Source organism: Gorilla gorilla, chromosome 1 (assembly GCF_029281585.2).
Source record: "Gorilla gorilla gorilla isolate KB3781 chromosome 1, NHGRI_mGorGor1-v2.1_pri, whole genome shotgun sequence".
NCBI classification, from domain to species: domain Eukaryota; kingdom Metazoa; phylum Chordata; class Mammalia; order Primates; family Hominidae; genus Gorilla; species Gorilla gorilla.
Window position 1 is genome coordinate 181,433,824 of NC_073224.2, and position 13,641 is coordinate 181,447,464.

Below are 13,641 nucleotides of genomic sequence, written 5' to 3' on the forward strand. Positions count from 1 at the left end.
CATGATCTGAGGGCCCTTCCTGTCTATTCCTGCTCCTGCTCCATTATCCTTCCCAGGATTTTCCACCCAGTAAACATGTCTTGCACATCTGATTCCACCCTGGCATCTGCTTTTTAGAGGGCCTGTTGATACAGGTGGACTAGAAGTGGGGTGATCTGAGAAGAAGATGGTAAGATCGGCTCTGAGAGTGGCTCATTAATTGCCCAACTGGCTACAAGAACTCCATCTTGAGTGGAATGTGGGGTCTTGGATAGTGTCTGGCACAAGATAGTGGCCCCCGTGTGGATTTCAGTGATGGCGACCTGGGAAACTGGCCCAGTGGAGGGCAATGCCATTTAGGTGGGATAGTTAACACACTTGAAAGATGGAGGGAGCAGTGTCTGAAAGAACAGTGCAGTGGGCTGGTTATTGCTACATTGTGTTGATGCCCTGCATGGGATAATGAGAAAGTGAGGGTCATTCGTAAACAGTTAAGGCTGAGTGGGAGTCAGAGGTCTCCTTGGTAGGTAACAGACAGGCTCTTACCGCCTGCAGTGGAGGAGTGTGGACAGCAGAGGAGCAAAAGAGATTTTCATGAAAAGAGTTGTAGAGCCCCAGAGATGTTTAAATGCTTAGCCAAGGCAGGTCTGGGCCCTGGTTGGGAAAATCTGGAATCTTGAAGCATGAAATGGGACATCCTGATAGAATCCCTGAGGATACTGACTCTGCAGATCCTCAGAGCTTGCAGAGGTGGCTGACCCTTCCCTAGTCAAAGCTAACACTTCCCTCAAGTGGGAAGGCAGTGTTGAAGCCTCTAGCATAAGGAATAAATAGGTGCCCACTCAGGACCTGCCCCATCTCCTCTTAGATATCTGCCAGGGTGATAACTCAGGTTAAATTCCAGCATCACCCAGCTGCCTGTGTGTTGGGCCTGTAAAGGTGTGGGGAGGAAGATTGCATAATGGAGGAGCTAAAAGAACTACCTAGCGTGTACCAGCAGGAGCCAGGAGAGGACCCCTGGAATGGAATTTCTGAAGGTGCTTGATCAAAGTGGGCAGGAACTGTGGCGGGATTGATAAGGAATCAGAGATACCAAGAGGTTGAGGAGGATTTATTATTTAGGTGCACCGGCCCAGTCGGATTAACATCCAAAGGACTGAGCCCCAAACAAAGAGTCAAGTTATCTTTTAAGCATTTTATGGGGTTGGGGGAGATCTGTGCAGGGAGAAGCATGTTACAGAAGCAAGAAACAAAGACAGTTATTTAATTAATTGAGGCATGCATTACATCATTTCTTACTTTTCAAGGAAAAACGTGTCTTAACGGCTTGAGTTTATCTGTCTAGTGAACTTGCAGCTGCACAGCTAAAGAAACAGGGTCTTTACAATGCCTGGGAAAGGGAGAGATAAGGCTCACTAGCCACAGAAAAACAGGCAGTTAATATTTAAAGGACTCCAGCTCTTTCTCTTTCTCGGGGGGAACTGGGTTTTCTTACATAGAACTGAGTTTCTGTTTACACATTCTTTAATTTCTTTTAATTCCTATTCCAGAACAACCCTGGCTAAATAAAAATTCATTGTCTTGGGGGCACTTTCTCGGGACTTGGGACTCTAGAAGATGGGTAAACTCACTGCTAGGTGACTATTAGAAGCTGAGAGAAAGCCATAGTGCATGCAGAGTAAAGCAGGAATGCCCGAATTGCCCTTGCAAATGGTAGAAGGACAGAGGAGCTGAGGGAAGTGGACTTGCCTGAATGAATTTTTTTTGTGTGTGTAGAGCCCAAAGGCAGACAGAGGGGAATGTTCCATGGGAGGCCCAGAGGATGCATCATATTCTATGGCCATGGGGAATGCACTGGCATTAGGGGCACTAGCATCACTAAGAAGTTCAGAGAAGGCTCTCCTCTGGAGGGAAGGGCTGACGGTAGGAGAGGCGATCACAGGGCTGGGCTTGATAATATCCATTGGGATAACAGGATCCTGAAGTAGTAGAAGCCAGGTGGTGGCTTTAACCATGAGGACCCCAGAAGATGTAATTACTGTAACACCTGCCAAGGGCAGAGGAGCAGCCAAGGGGGCTTGATCCACAGGAGGCTGTGGAGGGCTTTAATAGCATAAGGTCTCCCTAGGGGAAAAACAGATGGGCAGCCAACAAGAGTGTTGCCTAACATCTACAACTGGAGGAAGACAAGAAGCTATTTACCCTATGCAGGGAGTAGTTGCTTAATAAAAGGCACTGCTCATTGCTCAAGTCTCAGACCTGAGCCTATCTTCACACTGAGACCACAGAATCTGTTGACTTAAGAGGTTGTTGGGTCCCTATAAAGAAGAATCCTGCAATACTGAAACAAATATTTACTGTAATTAATGATTACTCTTTGGTCTGTGTCCCACGGCCATTTTCTTGACTGATTATATGTTGAGGAAAGAGGAATACCCAGACATTTCACAGGTGTTACCCAAAGTATGTAACACACATGGCTCCTCTCTAAGTGTGGGGGCTTATGGGGATCAGGTAATAAGCAGAGTCCTGGATAACGTCCAGCTTACAGTGGGTCCAGGAATACACTGACCCATCCAGTAGTCATTTTCTTAGTTCCTGAGTGCATAATTTGGAGTACATATTCGGCAGCTGGAGCAATCTCCACATTGGTAAGAAGCTCAGGGTCCTTGGTCTTGAGTTATCATGGTGGGGAAAGCCAATGGGAAGCCTCTGAAGCTGTCCTTCTTTCCAAGTGAAGATAATAAATCAAAACCGATATTTCATCTGAGGGGATAGTGAGATGATGGTGGAGATTAATGTCATAATTAAAGACCTAAAATATACAAGAGCGGTTGGTCATCCCTGCCATATCTCTATTTAACTTGCCAGTCTGGCCCCTTTGGAAATCAGGTGGACCCAGGATAAAGACATAATGGCTCTGTGCAGTCCAAAAGGAGCTGGATCAACTGGAAATTCCAGAGAACATCACACCCATCTATTTCACCAATGACATTATGCTAATCAGGCAAGATGAGCAAGAGGTGGCTAGCATGCTGGAAACTTTGGTAAGACACGTGCACTCCAGAGGTTGGGAGATAAATCCTACGAAGACTGAAGGACCTCCTACTTCAGCTTTTAGGGGTCCAGTTGTCAGGGGTTTTCCAGGATATCCCTTTCAAAGTAAAAGGCAAATCATAAAATACACATAAGATAAACGAAACAGTAACTTACAAATTTTCCAAAAGAGATACCTAAAATTGTTCATAGTGTTCATGTCCTTTGACATAGTGTTTATGTCCTTTGAGATGTTTTCATTGTGCACAGAGTGTAAACATAATAAACTAATATGGGACCTCACTACTCATCCATCACAATCCAGTGTTTATTTGTACTGGCTTATTTGTACACTTTTATTTATTTGTGTTTATTTGTACACTTTTTTTAATCGCCTGTCTTTCCTCACTGTGATATAAACTTCACGAAATTCAGGTCTGTCTTGTTCACTGCTACATCCTTGGCACTTAAAATGTGGTTGATGCTCAAGAAATATGTTTTGGTGAAATGAATGAAACATACTATACACATAATTTTGGAGCCAGCTACTTTAACCTCCAGACACTTAAGATTATACTTCATCTTTCTTAAAATGCGTCCCTCCAAAAATCATATGAAAGCACTGTTCCCATACTCCAAAGACTATTTCTATGAATGCAGATTCAGAACCAGGAAGCCTTCGTCTTTCGGCAGTCTTCAAGTCTCTTCCCTTTTGGCCGGTACTGCCGTAGAGACTACAACGGATACAGCCTTGCGTGGATCATTCTTTAGAGGACCCAACTCACCAAGGACAGGAGAAAGTTGTTCCTAGGCAAGCAGCCCAGCCCAGGGCCATGTCCCGCCTTAAGCCACACGGAGGCGCTAGAGCGCCACAGTCTCCGCGGGGCCCGGGGCAGCTGGGAGAACGACTCTGGGCGGCTGTATTGACTGCCGGGTGTGGGCGGAGCCAAGGGCGCCCAGGCCGGTGTGGCGGGCAGGAAGTGCGGGTGCGCGCCTGCGCATAGGTCGGGTCGGCGGTGTCACCGCTTTCGCTTCTGCTTGAGTCAGTCCTCACGGTGACGCTTTTCCCCAGCTTTTGCGAGTAGGATCGTGCCCAGGGGAGGAGGCAGAGTGCGGCAGTGGGGAGGGGGCGGAGCGCAGAGCGCCTGCGGGGGCGCCCGGGCAAGGAGTGGGGATCCTTGGGGATGGGGGTACAGGAGGAGGCGTGGGTGGGCGATAAGGCTGCGTGGAGGGGAGGGGCGCGGGGCGCCGGGGCGGGAGACGGAGGGGATCTGTCCTGGGGGAGCCCGGTTCTCCCCTAGCCTTGCCCGGGGCACGCCGGTGACCCCGTGTGTCTGCCCCGTGGCAGTACTTTCGTGGGCCGCCTGCCCTCCCCCTCAGCCCGCCCTTCTCCGCGGCTCCGCTTTCAGAGCGGGGTTTCTCACCCGCGTGGCTTCGGGCTCCTCACCCGGCACCTCTGCCAGAGGGGACCGCCTCCCGGCGCGTCGGGCATCCGTCTCTTTCACCCCTTCCCTCTTCAGGAGAAACTGAACACGTTTTCCAGCCTAAACTCGGCAGGGCAAACCAGAACATTCCCCGTCTAAGCAGTTCCGGGGTGTTTTAACAATTTCCTCGTAAACTCGTCTACAGAACTGACTGTATACTGTTTAAATGTCGCCTGTGTGTGGAGCAACAGTTTTATTGTGCCGTGCAATCCTCAACAAGAGATTGTAGTCCAGGGAGATGAAAATCCCTTATTTGGCATTCAGGCGTTGATCAAGGTCGTGCAACCCTCGCTAAAAGGATTTAGGTTCATCTCCGTCATTCTCAGCCGGGGTGAAGGGGTGTAGTCTGACATTTGGAAGCTTAAGAACCACGTCTGCTGCCGTCCAATTCTTTTTTAAAGCCTTCCATCATGTGTGTACTTTGCTTGAATGATTATTTTAAAGTACATGTCCTATTTTTGCCAATCTGACAGCTGTTTCCATAGAAACTAGAGAAGAAATAGTCATTTTCAGCAAGAGTTGTTAAAACTGTCTTCCAGGCTTCAACTGTGAGTGCCAGTGAATGCTGCACTTTCTCATTCTGAGATGGTACTTAAAGAATTAAGGATCTGAAATGTTCTTAGAGGCTAACAATCCAAATTGTTTAATTTTCTCACATCATTAATCTTGTAATCCTAGAAGTCTGCCAGCTATGTTTGTTGACCTGCCACAGCTCTTTGAAGAGAATATGTCAGCCCTGATTTTTTATTTCTTATGTGCTCTGTAGTCTAGTGATTGGCTCCTTGAAAATGCATGAATAGATTTCTTCCCTCATTCTTTACCCTTTCTTCAGGATAAACCGGGTATTACAAAATATCAGGCACTGTTTCTATTCAAAACGACACTTGGTTGTCAGTGATAGAAATGATAATGGTTTTAATTATATATGTGTAGTGTTGGGGCTTTTGCTTATACCTTCTGTGTCAGTAGGATTCTTTTAAAATTTTTACACAAGTCATGAGAAATGAGAAGGAGTTTGCTTGTCATGAGCAGAACTAAGCAGTGTGAATAGATGTGCATAGACATAGAGATGAGAGCTTTCTTTTTCTGTGGGGTGTAAGTAAATCAGGGAGTTTGGAATTTAGGAATGGGTGAGGGAGGGTTGGGGAAGGTGCCTGGAGAAGTAGTAGGAGGGCCTGGTTCACCATATGAAGGAGTTTGTGGAAGCCATGGAAGACCAACGAAAGTCCAGGTGTGGTGGCTCATGACCGTAATCCCAACACTTCGCAGTGCAGTATGATCAGTTGAGCCCAGGAGTTAAAAACCAGCCTGGGCAACATAGTGACACACCGTGTCTACAGAAAAAATTTAAAAAATTAGCTGGGCTGGCCAGGTGCGGTGGCTCAGGCCTATAATCCCAACACTTTGGGAGACCGAGGTGAGCAGATCACTTGAGGCCAGGAGTTCGAGACTAGCCTGGGCAATTTGCCGAAACCCCGTCTCTACTAAAAATACAAAAATTAGCCAGATGTGGTAATGCATGCTTGTAATCCCAGCTACTGAGGAGACTGAGGCACGAGAATTGCTTGAACCCAAGAGGCGAGGTTGCAGTGAGCCGAGGTGGCACCACTGCACTCCAGCCTGGACAACGACAAAGTGAGACCCTGTCTTGAAAAGAAAAGAAAAACAATGGGAATTACAGAAATAGTTGCCTGAGTGGAGGTTTAAAAAAGTAATAATACATCCTGTAGAAATTTGAACTGCACAGAAATATATAAGGTGAAAATACTAATAATCCCTCTTAACCACCATCCTGCCATTCAAAATAATTGTGAATAGTTTGGTGTATCTTTTTTTGGATTTATTTTTGTATATACTAGCATATTTTCTCATTACTATTTTTGCAAATTGGGGAGGGTTTTTTTAAATCTGTTTTGTTCTTTGCAGTAGCTCTGGCATCCATTATGGTGCCTAGCATTTAGTGGGCACTCATTAAACATTTTCAGAATGAATGAATAATAATACAGTTCAGAGGTCAAAAATACAAAATCTGAATGTTTGGTTAAGGTCGTTAAAATTTTTTAAGTTCATTGCCAACATTTAAAAATTGATAAATTTCACCTAAAATCTGAAATTCTGGCTTTACTTAAAAGTTTTGAATCATTTGGCCACAGCAAGTTCAAATTCCATCATAACTGTTTGCACCTCCTTTAGATGGTCATGAATCTGCATTCACATCAGTATCACTTTGCTGATATTCACTTGCCTGGACCCTACAAATGTGTACTGTGCGATACAGTAGACACTAGCCACATATGGCCATTTAACTGAGTTAAAAATTTCATTCCTCAGATGCACCAGTCACATTTCAAATGCTCAGTAGTCACACGTAGGGGCTACCTTATTGGACAGTGCAGACATGAACATTTTTATCATTGTAGAAAGGTCTGTTGTATGGTGCTTCTTTAGACGTTTGAGTTTGCCACCTCTGCTATACAGAAGTTTTTAGGTAGCATTTATTATTATTTTTAAATTTGTATATCCCTTTGCCAGAGATTGCTATCTTTTAAATCTTTTTTTTTTTTTTTCAACATCTAAGTCTTTATTAAGGTGAGTTTTTACAAACAAGCATCTATCCCAATGTGGGGGATGAGGATGGGAGAGGAAAGCGGGGCAGGAAGATGAGGATTCTCATCTATTGATAATAAAGCTCCAGGTTCATCCCATCATGGATTTCATAGTCCCCCAGAGATACGTGGTCCTTAAAAATCGTGTACCACTTCTTCAGGACAATCTTGTTCCAACGGGTACCAGTTTGGGCTGCAATCAGTTTCTTAAGGTCCCCGATGGTATCATCCGTGTTGCATTTAACGCGGACCTTCTTCCCCAGACGGTCGTTGCAAACAACCTCGATCATCCTAGCTGGAGCTCGAATCGCCTCGAACCTGCCGACGCCACCAGCTCCTCCTTAAATCTTTTAAAGATTTACAGATCATCATGTCATTTTTTAAATGATTACATGGTATTTACCAGGGTAGGACTGTATGTTAATTGTCGGGGTAGGATTGTGTTGCCAGGGTTTGCATTTTAGAAATAATGCTTTAGCTCTAGTTTGGGGTCAAACTGGAGTGGGAGGGATTAGTGGTGAAATAAGGCAGGGAGATTAGGTGGGTAGTGATCAACACCATAACACCACAGAGCCCAGGAAAGGCTAGAATGAGATAAGAAGGAGGTAGAATTAACATGACTGATTTAATGTGGGCTGAGATATTTTGGATGCTAAAGTTGCTGTAGAGATAATCCAGTATTTCTGGAACTGATTAAATGTTGAAAATTGGTAAATTTGGCTTTGCAAAGTGTAGGAGGAACCCTCAGCTAGTTCCAGTAAACAACATGTATAATATTAAAATGCTGTCAATTTACAAAAACAAATGTATAACTGTTTTATACCATGTAAACGTCTTAGAGATCATTTATTTGCAGAGTACAGAAACTCATTGAAGAAAGCGCATTATTTTGGGGATAAAGTAAAAGCTCATGAAGCTCAATTAAGTGTAGGAAGTACAATGGTTTCATGGGAATCAGGGAGGTCTTATTCTCTCATATTCACTCTGGCTTTGTGGTCTCTCACTTGTCTTCTGTCTACACTTAATAGTCCATTGTCTTTTCTGTGGATCCACTTTTTTTTTTTTTAAAAAAGCTTTTTGTTTGTAGTTCTTGCTTTCATATTGCTTTGTTTAGCCATAGCACCCGCTGTAGACCCAACTTACACATGCCCTTATATTCCTGTGCGTTAATACTGTTTTATGTAAAATCTTTTTAGTGTCAAATACCTACTCCTAGCTCTGTAGCTAATGGTAGGGGTTGCTAGGGATGAATGTGGCCGTCTAAGCCTGTCCCCTAAAATGAGGCTGTAAGATGCACATTTGGAAAAGGAATTGTGCTTGGGCAAGTGTCTGAAGCTTATCTACTACAGTAAATCATCAGATTTGAGGTCAAGGAAAGAAAGTGGGCTTGTGTTGTTTTTGCAGTTTGACTTCTAGAAGAAGACTTTACATTTAAACCTTAATACACTTTCCCATTTAAAACAGTTCTTTCCTTTTTTTTTGTCTTTCTGCATCTGCCTAAATGGCATGAAAAATAATTGCTGCCTTCCTGAACTCTTCAGCTACTCATGGATGTCTTTTTAAGAATGCATACAGTATGTAGTATTTAATAACTGAATTTTATTATCCCCTAATAGTCTTACTTAGGTTCAGTTTTGTCTCCCCAACTAGATTATAACCTCCATGAGAGCAGGACTATATTCTGTGCTGCATAACTCTCATGGCCCCTAGCCAATGAAAACCTTACCAGCTACTCCAGTATGAATTGTGAAATGACTTCTAGGCTTAAATTATTTTACAATTTTTCAGCTTGGTTCAAAAAAGTAAAAACAAAGTATCTTGTTAATAATGTCAAACTATTATATATCAGCCTAGACTTTACTAATTTAAAATTGGTAGTATTTCAAAAAGGGTTAACTCAAAGTTAATGTTTTACTTAGCATGCCCTTTATTAACATTATACATTAACAGTGCAAGGGCAGGATGTATGAATTACATAAAAAATAAATTTGAGTAATTTTCAAATAGTTTGATATGTAGATAATACTATTAAAACTGGTAGTCCTAGAGCATCTTTCTAGATAATATCGTATTAGCTTAGGTTGAGGTTTACATATTTTTTCCCCAACTTTTATATGAAGATTTTGAAACATGCAGAAAAATTTAAGGAACATATATGTAACTATCACTGAGATACAATGATTGCTGATATTTTGTTTATTGACTTTATGTCCTTTGTGTGTGTACCTTTGCTGTACAATTTGAAAGTGAGTTTTATTTATCATGAACAGATCCTTCAGCAAGTATCTCAGGAATAAAATAGTCACATAACCACAATATTATCACCTAAGAAAATAATAATTACCTAAAACAACTTGAAATTCAATTCATATTTAGATTCCCTCAATCTGGGTTTTTTTGTTTTTGGTTTTTGGGGTTTTTTTGTTTTTTTTTTCTTTGACAGGTTCTCATTCTGTTGCCCAGGCCGGAGTGTAGTGGCACAATTTTGGCTCACTGCAGTCTCTGCCTCCCAGGTTCAAGTGATTCTCCTGCCTCAGCCTCCCAAGTAGCTGGGTTTACAGGCAAGCACCACTTTTTGTAATCCCTTCCCCTGCTGCTTTTTTCCTGCAACTCCTCAAGCAGTCACTCATCTCTCTGTCACTATGGATTAGGTTGCATTTTTTGCAGTTTATATTATAGAGATGTAATCAGAGTATGTACTTTCTTGTGTTTTTCCTGTTTTTTTTTTTTTTTTTTTGAGACAGAGTCTCACTCTGTTGCCCAGGCTGGAATGCAGTGGCGTCATCTCGGCTCACTGCAACCTCTGCCTCCCGGGTTCAAGCGATTCTCCTGCCTCAGCCTCCTGAGTAGCTGGGATTACAGGCAAGTGCCACCACACCTGGCTAATTTTTGTATTTTTAGTAGAGACGGGGTTTCACATTGTTGGCCAGGCTGGCCTCGAATGCCTGACCTCAAATGATCCACCTGCCTCGGCCTCCCAAAGTGCTGGGATTACAGGCGTGAGCCACCATGCCCAGCTTTTTTTGTGTTTTTCAATGAATTTATACAGTTCATCTAAGATGTCAAGTTTAAGATTTTATCTTTCATTGATTTTAAGAAGTTATGTGCCTTGTAGTTTTTTTCCTTTGTGTTTCTTTTGTGTAGGATTTGTTAAACTTTTTGAATTTGTGGTTTTATAATTTTCATCAAGTTTGGAAAACTTTTGGCCATTATTTCAAGTGTTTTTTTTTTCTGTCTACACCTCCTCCCCGCTTTTTGGGGACTTCAGTTAGATGAATATTAGGCCACTTGAAGTTATTGCATACCTCATTGATGCCCTGTGCCTTTTTTTATTATTGTATTTTCTCTCTGTATTTCATTTTAGATGGTTTCTATTGATACGTCTTCGAAGTCACAAATCTTTATTTCTACAATGTTAATCTGCTGTTAGTCTCATCTAGTATGTTTTTCATCTTAGTTCTTACAGTTTTCTTGTCCAGAAGTTTAGGTCTTTTAAAGAAATATATTACATATCTCTACATAACATGCTCATATTTTCCTTTAGCTCCTTAAACATGTGCAGTATAGTTACAATAACTAATATCCTTATCTACTAATGCTGTTATTTGTTTATTTAGGAGTTAGTTTCCACAGATTGATATTTCTTCTAATTATGGATCACATATCTTGCTGCTTGCATGCTTGGTGATTTTTAATTGTAAATTGCACCTTGTTAAGTGCTAAATAGTTTTGTGTCCTAATACCTGTTTAGATTTTTTTTTTTTTCCCCTGGGATGCAGTTGTTGCTTGGAAGCATTTAATCTTTTTGGGGGTTGCTTTTAATATTTGTTAGGTGGGGCCAGAGCAGCTTTTGGTCTCAGACTAATCTTTCTCTAATGTTGAGGCAAAACCCTTCTGAGTACTCTACCCACGAATTATAAGGTTTTCCACTTTGAATGGGGGGGAGGGGATAGGCAGTATACCATGCCCTGTGTGAGCCCTGTATATTGTTCCCTGCAATCTTTTCAGGTGGCCCTTTCCCAGCTCCAGGGAATTTTCTTACACATATGCCCAGACAGGATTCAGCTGAATATGGGAGGGGGATTCTCTGCAGAACTCTAGAGTTATTTCTCTGTGCAGCTCTTGTCTTCTCTTGTCCTCTGTCCTGTGAGCTCTAGCAACCTTGGTTTACTTGACCTCCCAGCTTTATCTCTTCGATTTAGGGGAACCACTGGGCTCCACCTAGGTTTACCCTGTCTGCATTGTGGCCTGGAAGCACTTTCCAGGCAATAAGCTAGGACAGTTGTAGGGCTCTGTTTCCCATCTCTTAGGGATCACTGTTCTTCATTGCCTAATGTCCAGTGCATTTTATAAGTTAGATTTTACTATTCTGTATTACATGCTTCCTTCCAGTTATTGCAAACTGATAAAGTTTTACTATTGTTTTTATCTAATCCACTTTATTGCTCAAATAATTTGCCATTAAAATACAAATGGCTCTTCCCTAACTAAAAATTAAAAATGAAATGAAAAAAATTCAAGCTTCTAAAGTAAATGTTGCATAGTAAATGTCGTGGTGTATATACCCTGGTTTGTCCTGCTGAAGGCGTTGCTCTAGGGGTGATGAGTTGAAACCCAAGGTAATTTAGCCTGAGGTGTGTTAGAAGAACAACTGACACACCTATTTAATAAGTGTTATAGTCCCAGTTTGGTAAGTAAATATTTTCCACAGATATTTATGGTTTTTTTTTTTTGTGTTTCAGGTAATCAAGTGAAAAAATGAGCTTCATCTGTGGATTGCAGTCTGCTGCTAGAAACCATGTTTTCTTCCGATTTAATTCACTGTCTAACTGGAGAAAATGTAACACATTAGCATCAACCTTACGGGGCTGTCATCAAGTACAAGTTAACCATATAGTAAATAAGTATCAGGGACTGGGAGTAAATCAGTGTGACAGGTGGAGTTTTCTGCCTGGAAACTTTCATTTTTATAGGACTTTTAACAACAAAAGAACAGGAGGTCTCTCAAGTACCAAAAGTAAGGAAATTTGGAGGATTACCAGCAAATGTACTGTATGGAATGATGCTTTTTCAAGACAGCTGCTAATAAAAGAAGTTACAGCAGTCCCTAGTCTGTCAGTATTGCATCCTCTAAGCCCTGCTTCCATAAGAGCCATTAGGAATTTCCATACTTCTCCACGGTTTCAAGCTGCTCCGGTTCCTCTCTTGTTGATGATTCTTAAACCAGTACAGAAGTTATTTGCAATCATTGTAGGCAGGTAAAATGCTTTTTTAGAATAATAAACTTTTATATTAACTTTTTGCATTAATATTTTGTGTTAACTTATATTAACTTTTAGAAATTAATTTTTTTATTTATAAAACTGTACTTTTAAAGAAACCTTGCCAGATCCCCTGTCTCCCCCCATTTAGCTCAAAGTGAAGTTTCTAAACAGTAGGTCCTGCCCAATTTTGTTCTGTATGATTTAATAATCTTGAAACAATTTCCTGCATACTAATTTATGGTACAGAAATATCTCTTTAAAAAGTTATTCTTACATTTTGTATAGGCATTAAAAAATCTTATATTTATGACTACAAGATCTTAGGATATATGGATCAGAAGTGTTGGTTATCACTTATGTATAAGAAGAGTACTTACAAACATTTCTTTTTAATTTGTGGAATTTAAGGCAGCAAATCATAAAACTGAGGAACTTTGCTTATATAAGGGTGGGCTCACTCCTAGTTAACTCTTAAGTCATTAATGCTTCTTTTCTTTCTATTCTGTTCCCAACAAATCTTTGTTTTTTTTCTTGGTGATCCTTATAATAATATTTTCACAGCTTGTAGTGCTTTAACCCTTTTTCTCTTATTTGTTTTATGAAGATGGAAGAAAGCTAATCACTGTTTCTTCATAAAGCTTTCTTGTGTTTGATGACTGTGAAGTCCCTTCTAGCCTTCTTACTACCACATGAACCAAACCAGTTTGCTTTTGATCAAAAACCAAGAACTTCTATTTGTAACTTATTGTGTTTTTCATGATTTGGTGTTGGCACCCAAAAGCGATACAGCTGTATTGACTATTGGTTGAAGTAATACGCTTATCCCAGGTTCTTGGGATGCTCTTTCTGATTTCTACTATGTCCTCATCCTTTTAAATTATTTATTTGTAACTTTCTTGTTTTTGTTACTATTGTTGATCACCTAAAATTTTTCATTTAGAATATGTCTTTCATACATTTTAAATAAAGGATAATGTCATGTAAAGTTTTAAATAGGAAATAAGTATACTCGATAGTTTGATTTATGTCCCTTTAAATGGACACACTTTGTGTAAAGGCATTGGGGTGTGTCACTTCACAAAGAGAACTTTAAGAATTTGTAAAATAAATTTTTATCAAGAGAATGATGTATATGTGGTAAATTTTTGTTGTGATTTTACAGATCAACTCATAAGGAAAATTTTTGTCCCAGTATTGAAAACGTTGCTTGTTGTCAAAATGTTTCTGAACACTGCTAAGCGGCAGAGAGTATTGTTGCCTGGTAGAAATTGG

The 13,641-nt window shown here is 41.1% G+C and overlaps 2 protein-coding genes and 1 long non-coding RNA gene across 17 annotated transcripts in view; 1 reads left to right on the forward strand and 2 right to left on the reverse strand.

Annotated features, from left to right (window-relative positions):
• Positions 1 to 1,069: 1,069 nt before the first annotated feature.
• LOC129524437 (uncharacterized) lies at positions 1,070 to 4,527 on the reverse strand. The gene is made up of 2 exons (XR_008668192.2): positions 4,440 to 4,527; positions 1,070 to 2,745 (listed from the first exon to the last, which is right to left on the reverse strand). It is a non-coding gene; the product is annotated as an uncharacterized lncRNA (long non-coding RNA).
• The window catches only part of OMA1 (OMA1 zinc metallopeptidase), an 86,077-nt gene continuing 76,358 nt past the window's right edge, over positions 3,923 to 13,641 (forward strand). For 5 of the 15 annotated variants that reach the window (XM_055349893.2, XM_055349887.2, XM_055349854.2 and 2 more), the window contains exons 1-2: positions 4,008 to 4,096; positions 11,848 to 12,363. In XM_055349893.2, coding sequence (XP_055205868.2) covers positions 11,864 to 12,363 — 500 coding nt within the window. In that variant the 5' untranslated portion in view covers positions 4,008 to 4,096; positions 11,848 to 11,863. Of the gene's footprint in view, positions 4,097 to 4,602; positions 4,912 to 11,847; positions 12,364 to 13,641 lie in introns of those variants that run through there. The other 10 variants (XM_063698301.1, XM_063698292.1, XM_055349878.2 and 7 more) reach the window with 8 other exon arrangements.
• On the reverse strand, positions 7,052 to 7,447 carry LOC101144260 (ubiquitin-like protein 5). Its single transcript, XM_019019082.2, has one exon. It carries the CDS (start codon positions 7,393 to 7,395, stop codon positions 7,174 to 7,176), a length of 222 nt encoding a protein of 73 aa, XP_018874627.1. The 5' UTR covers positions 7,396 to 7,447; the 3' UTR covers positions 7,052 to 7,173.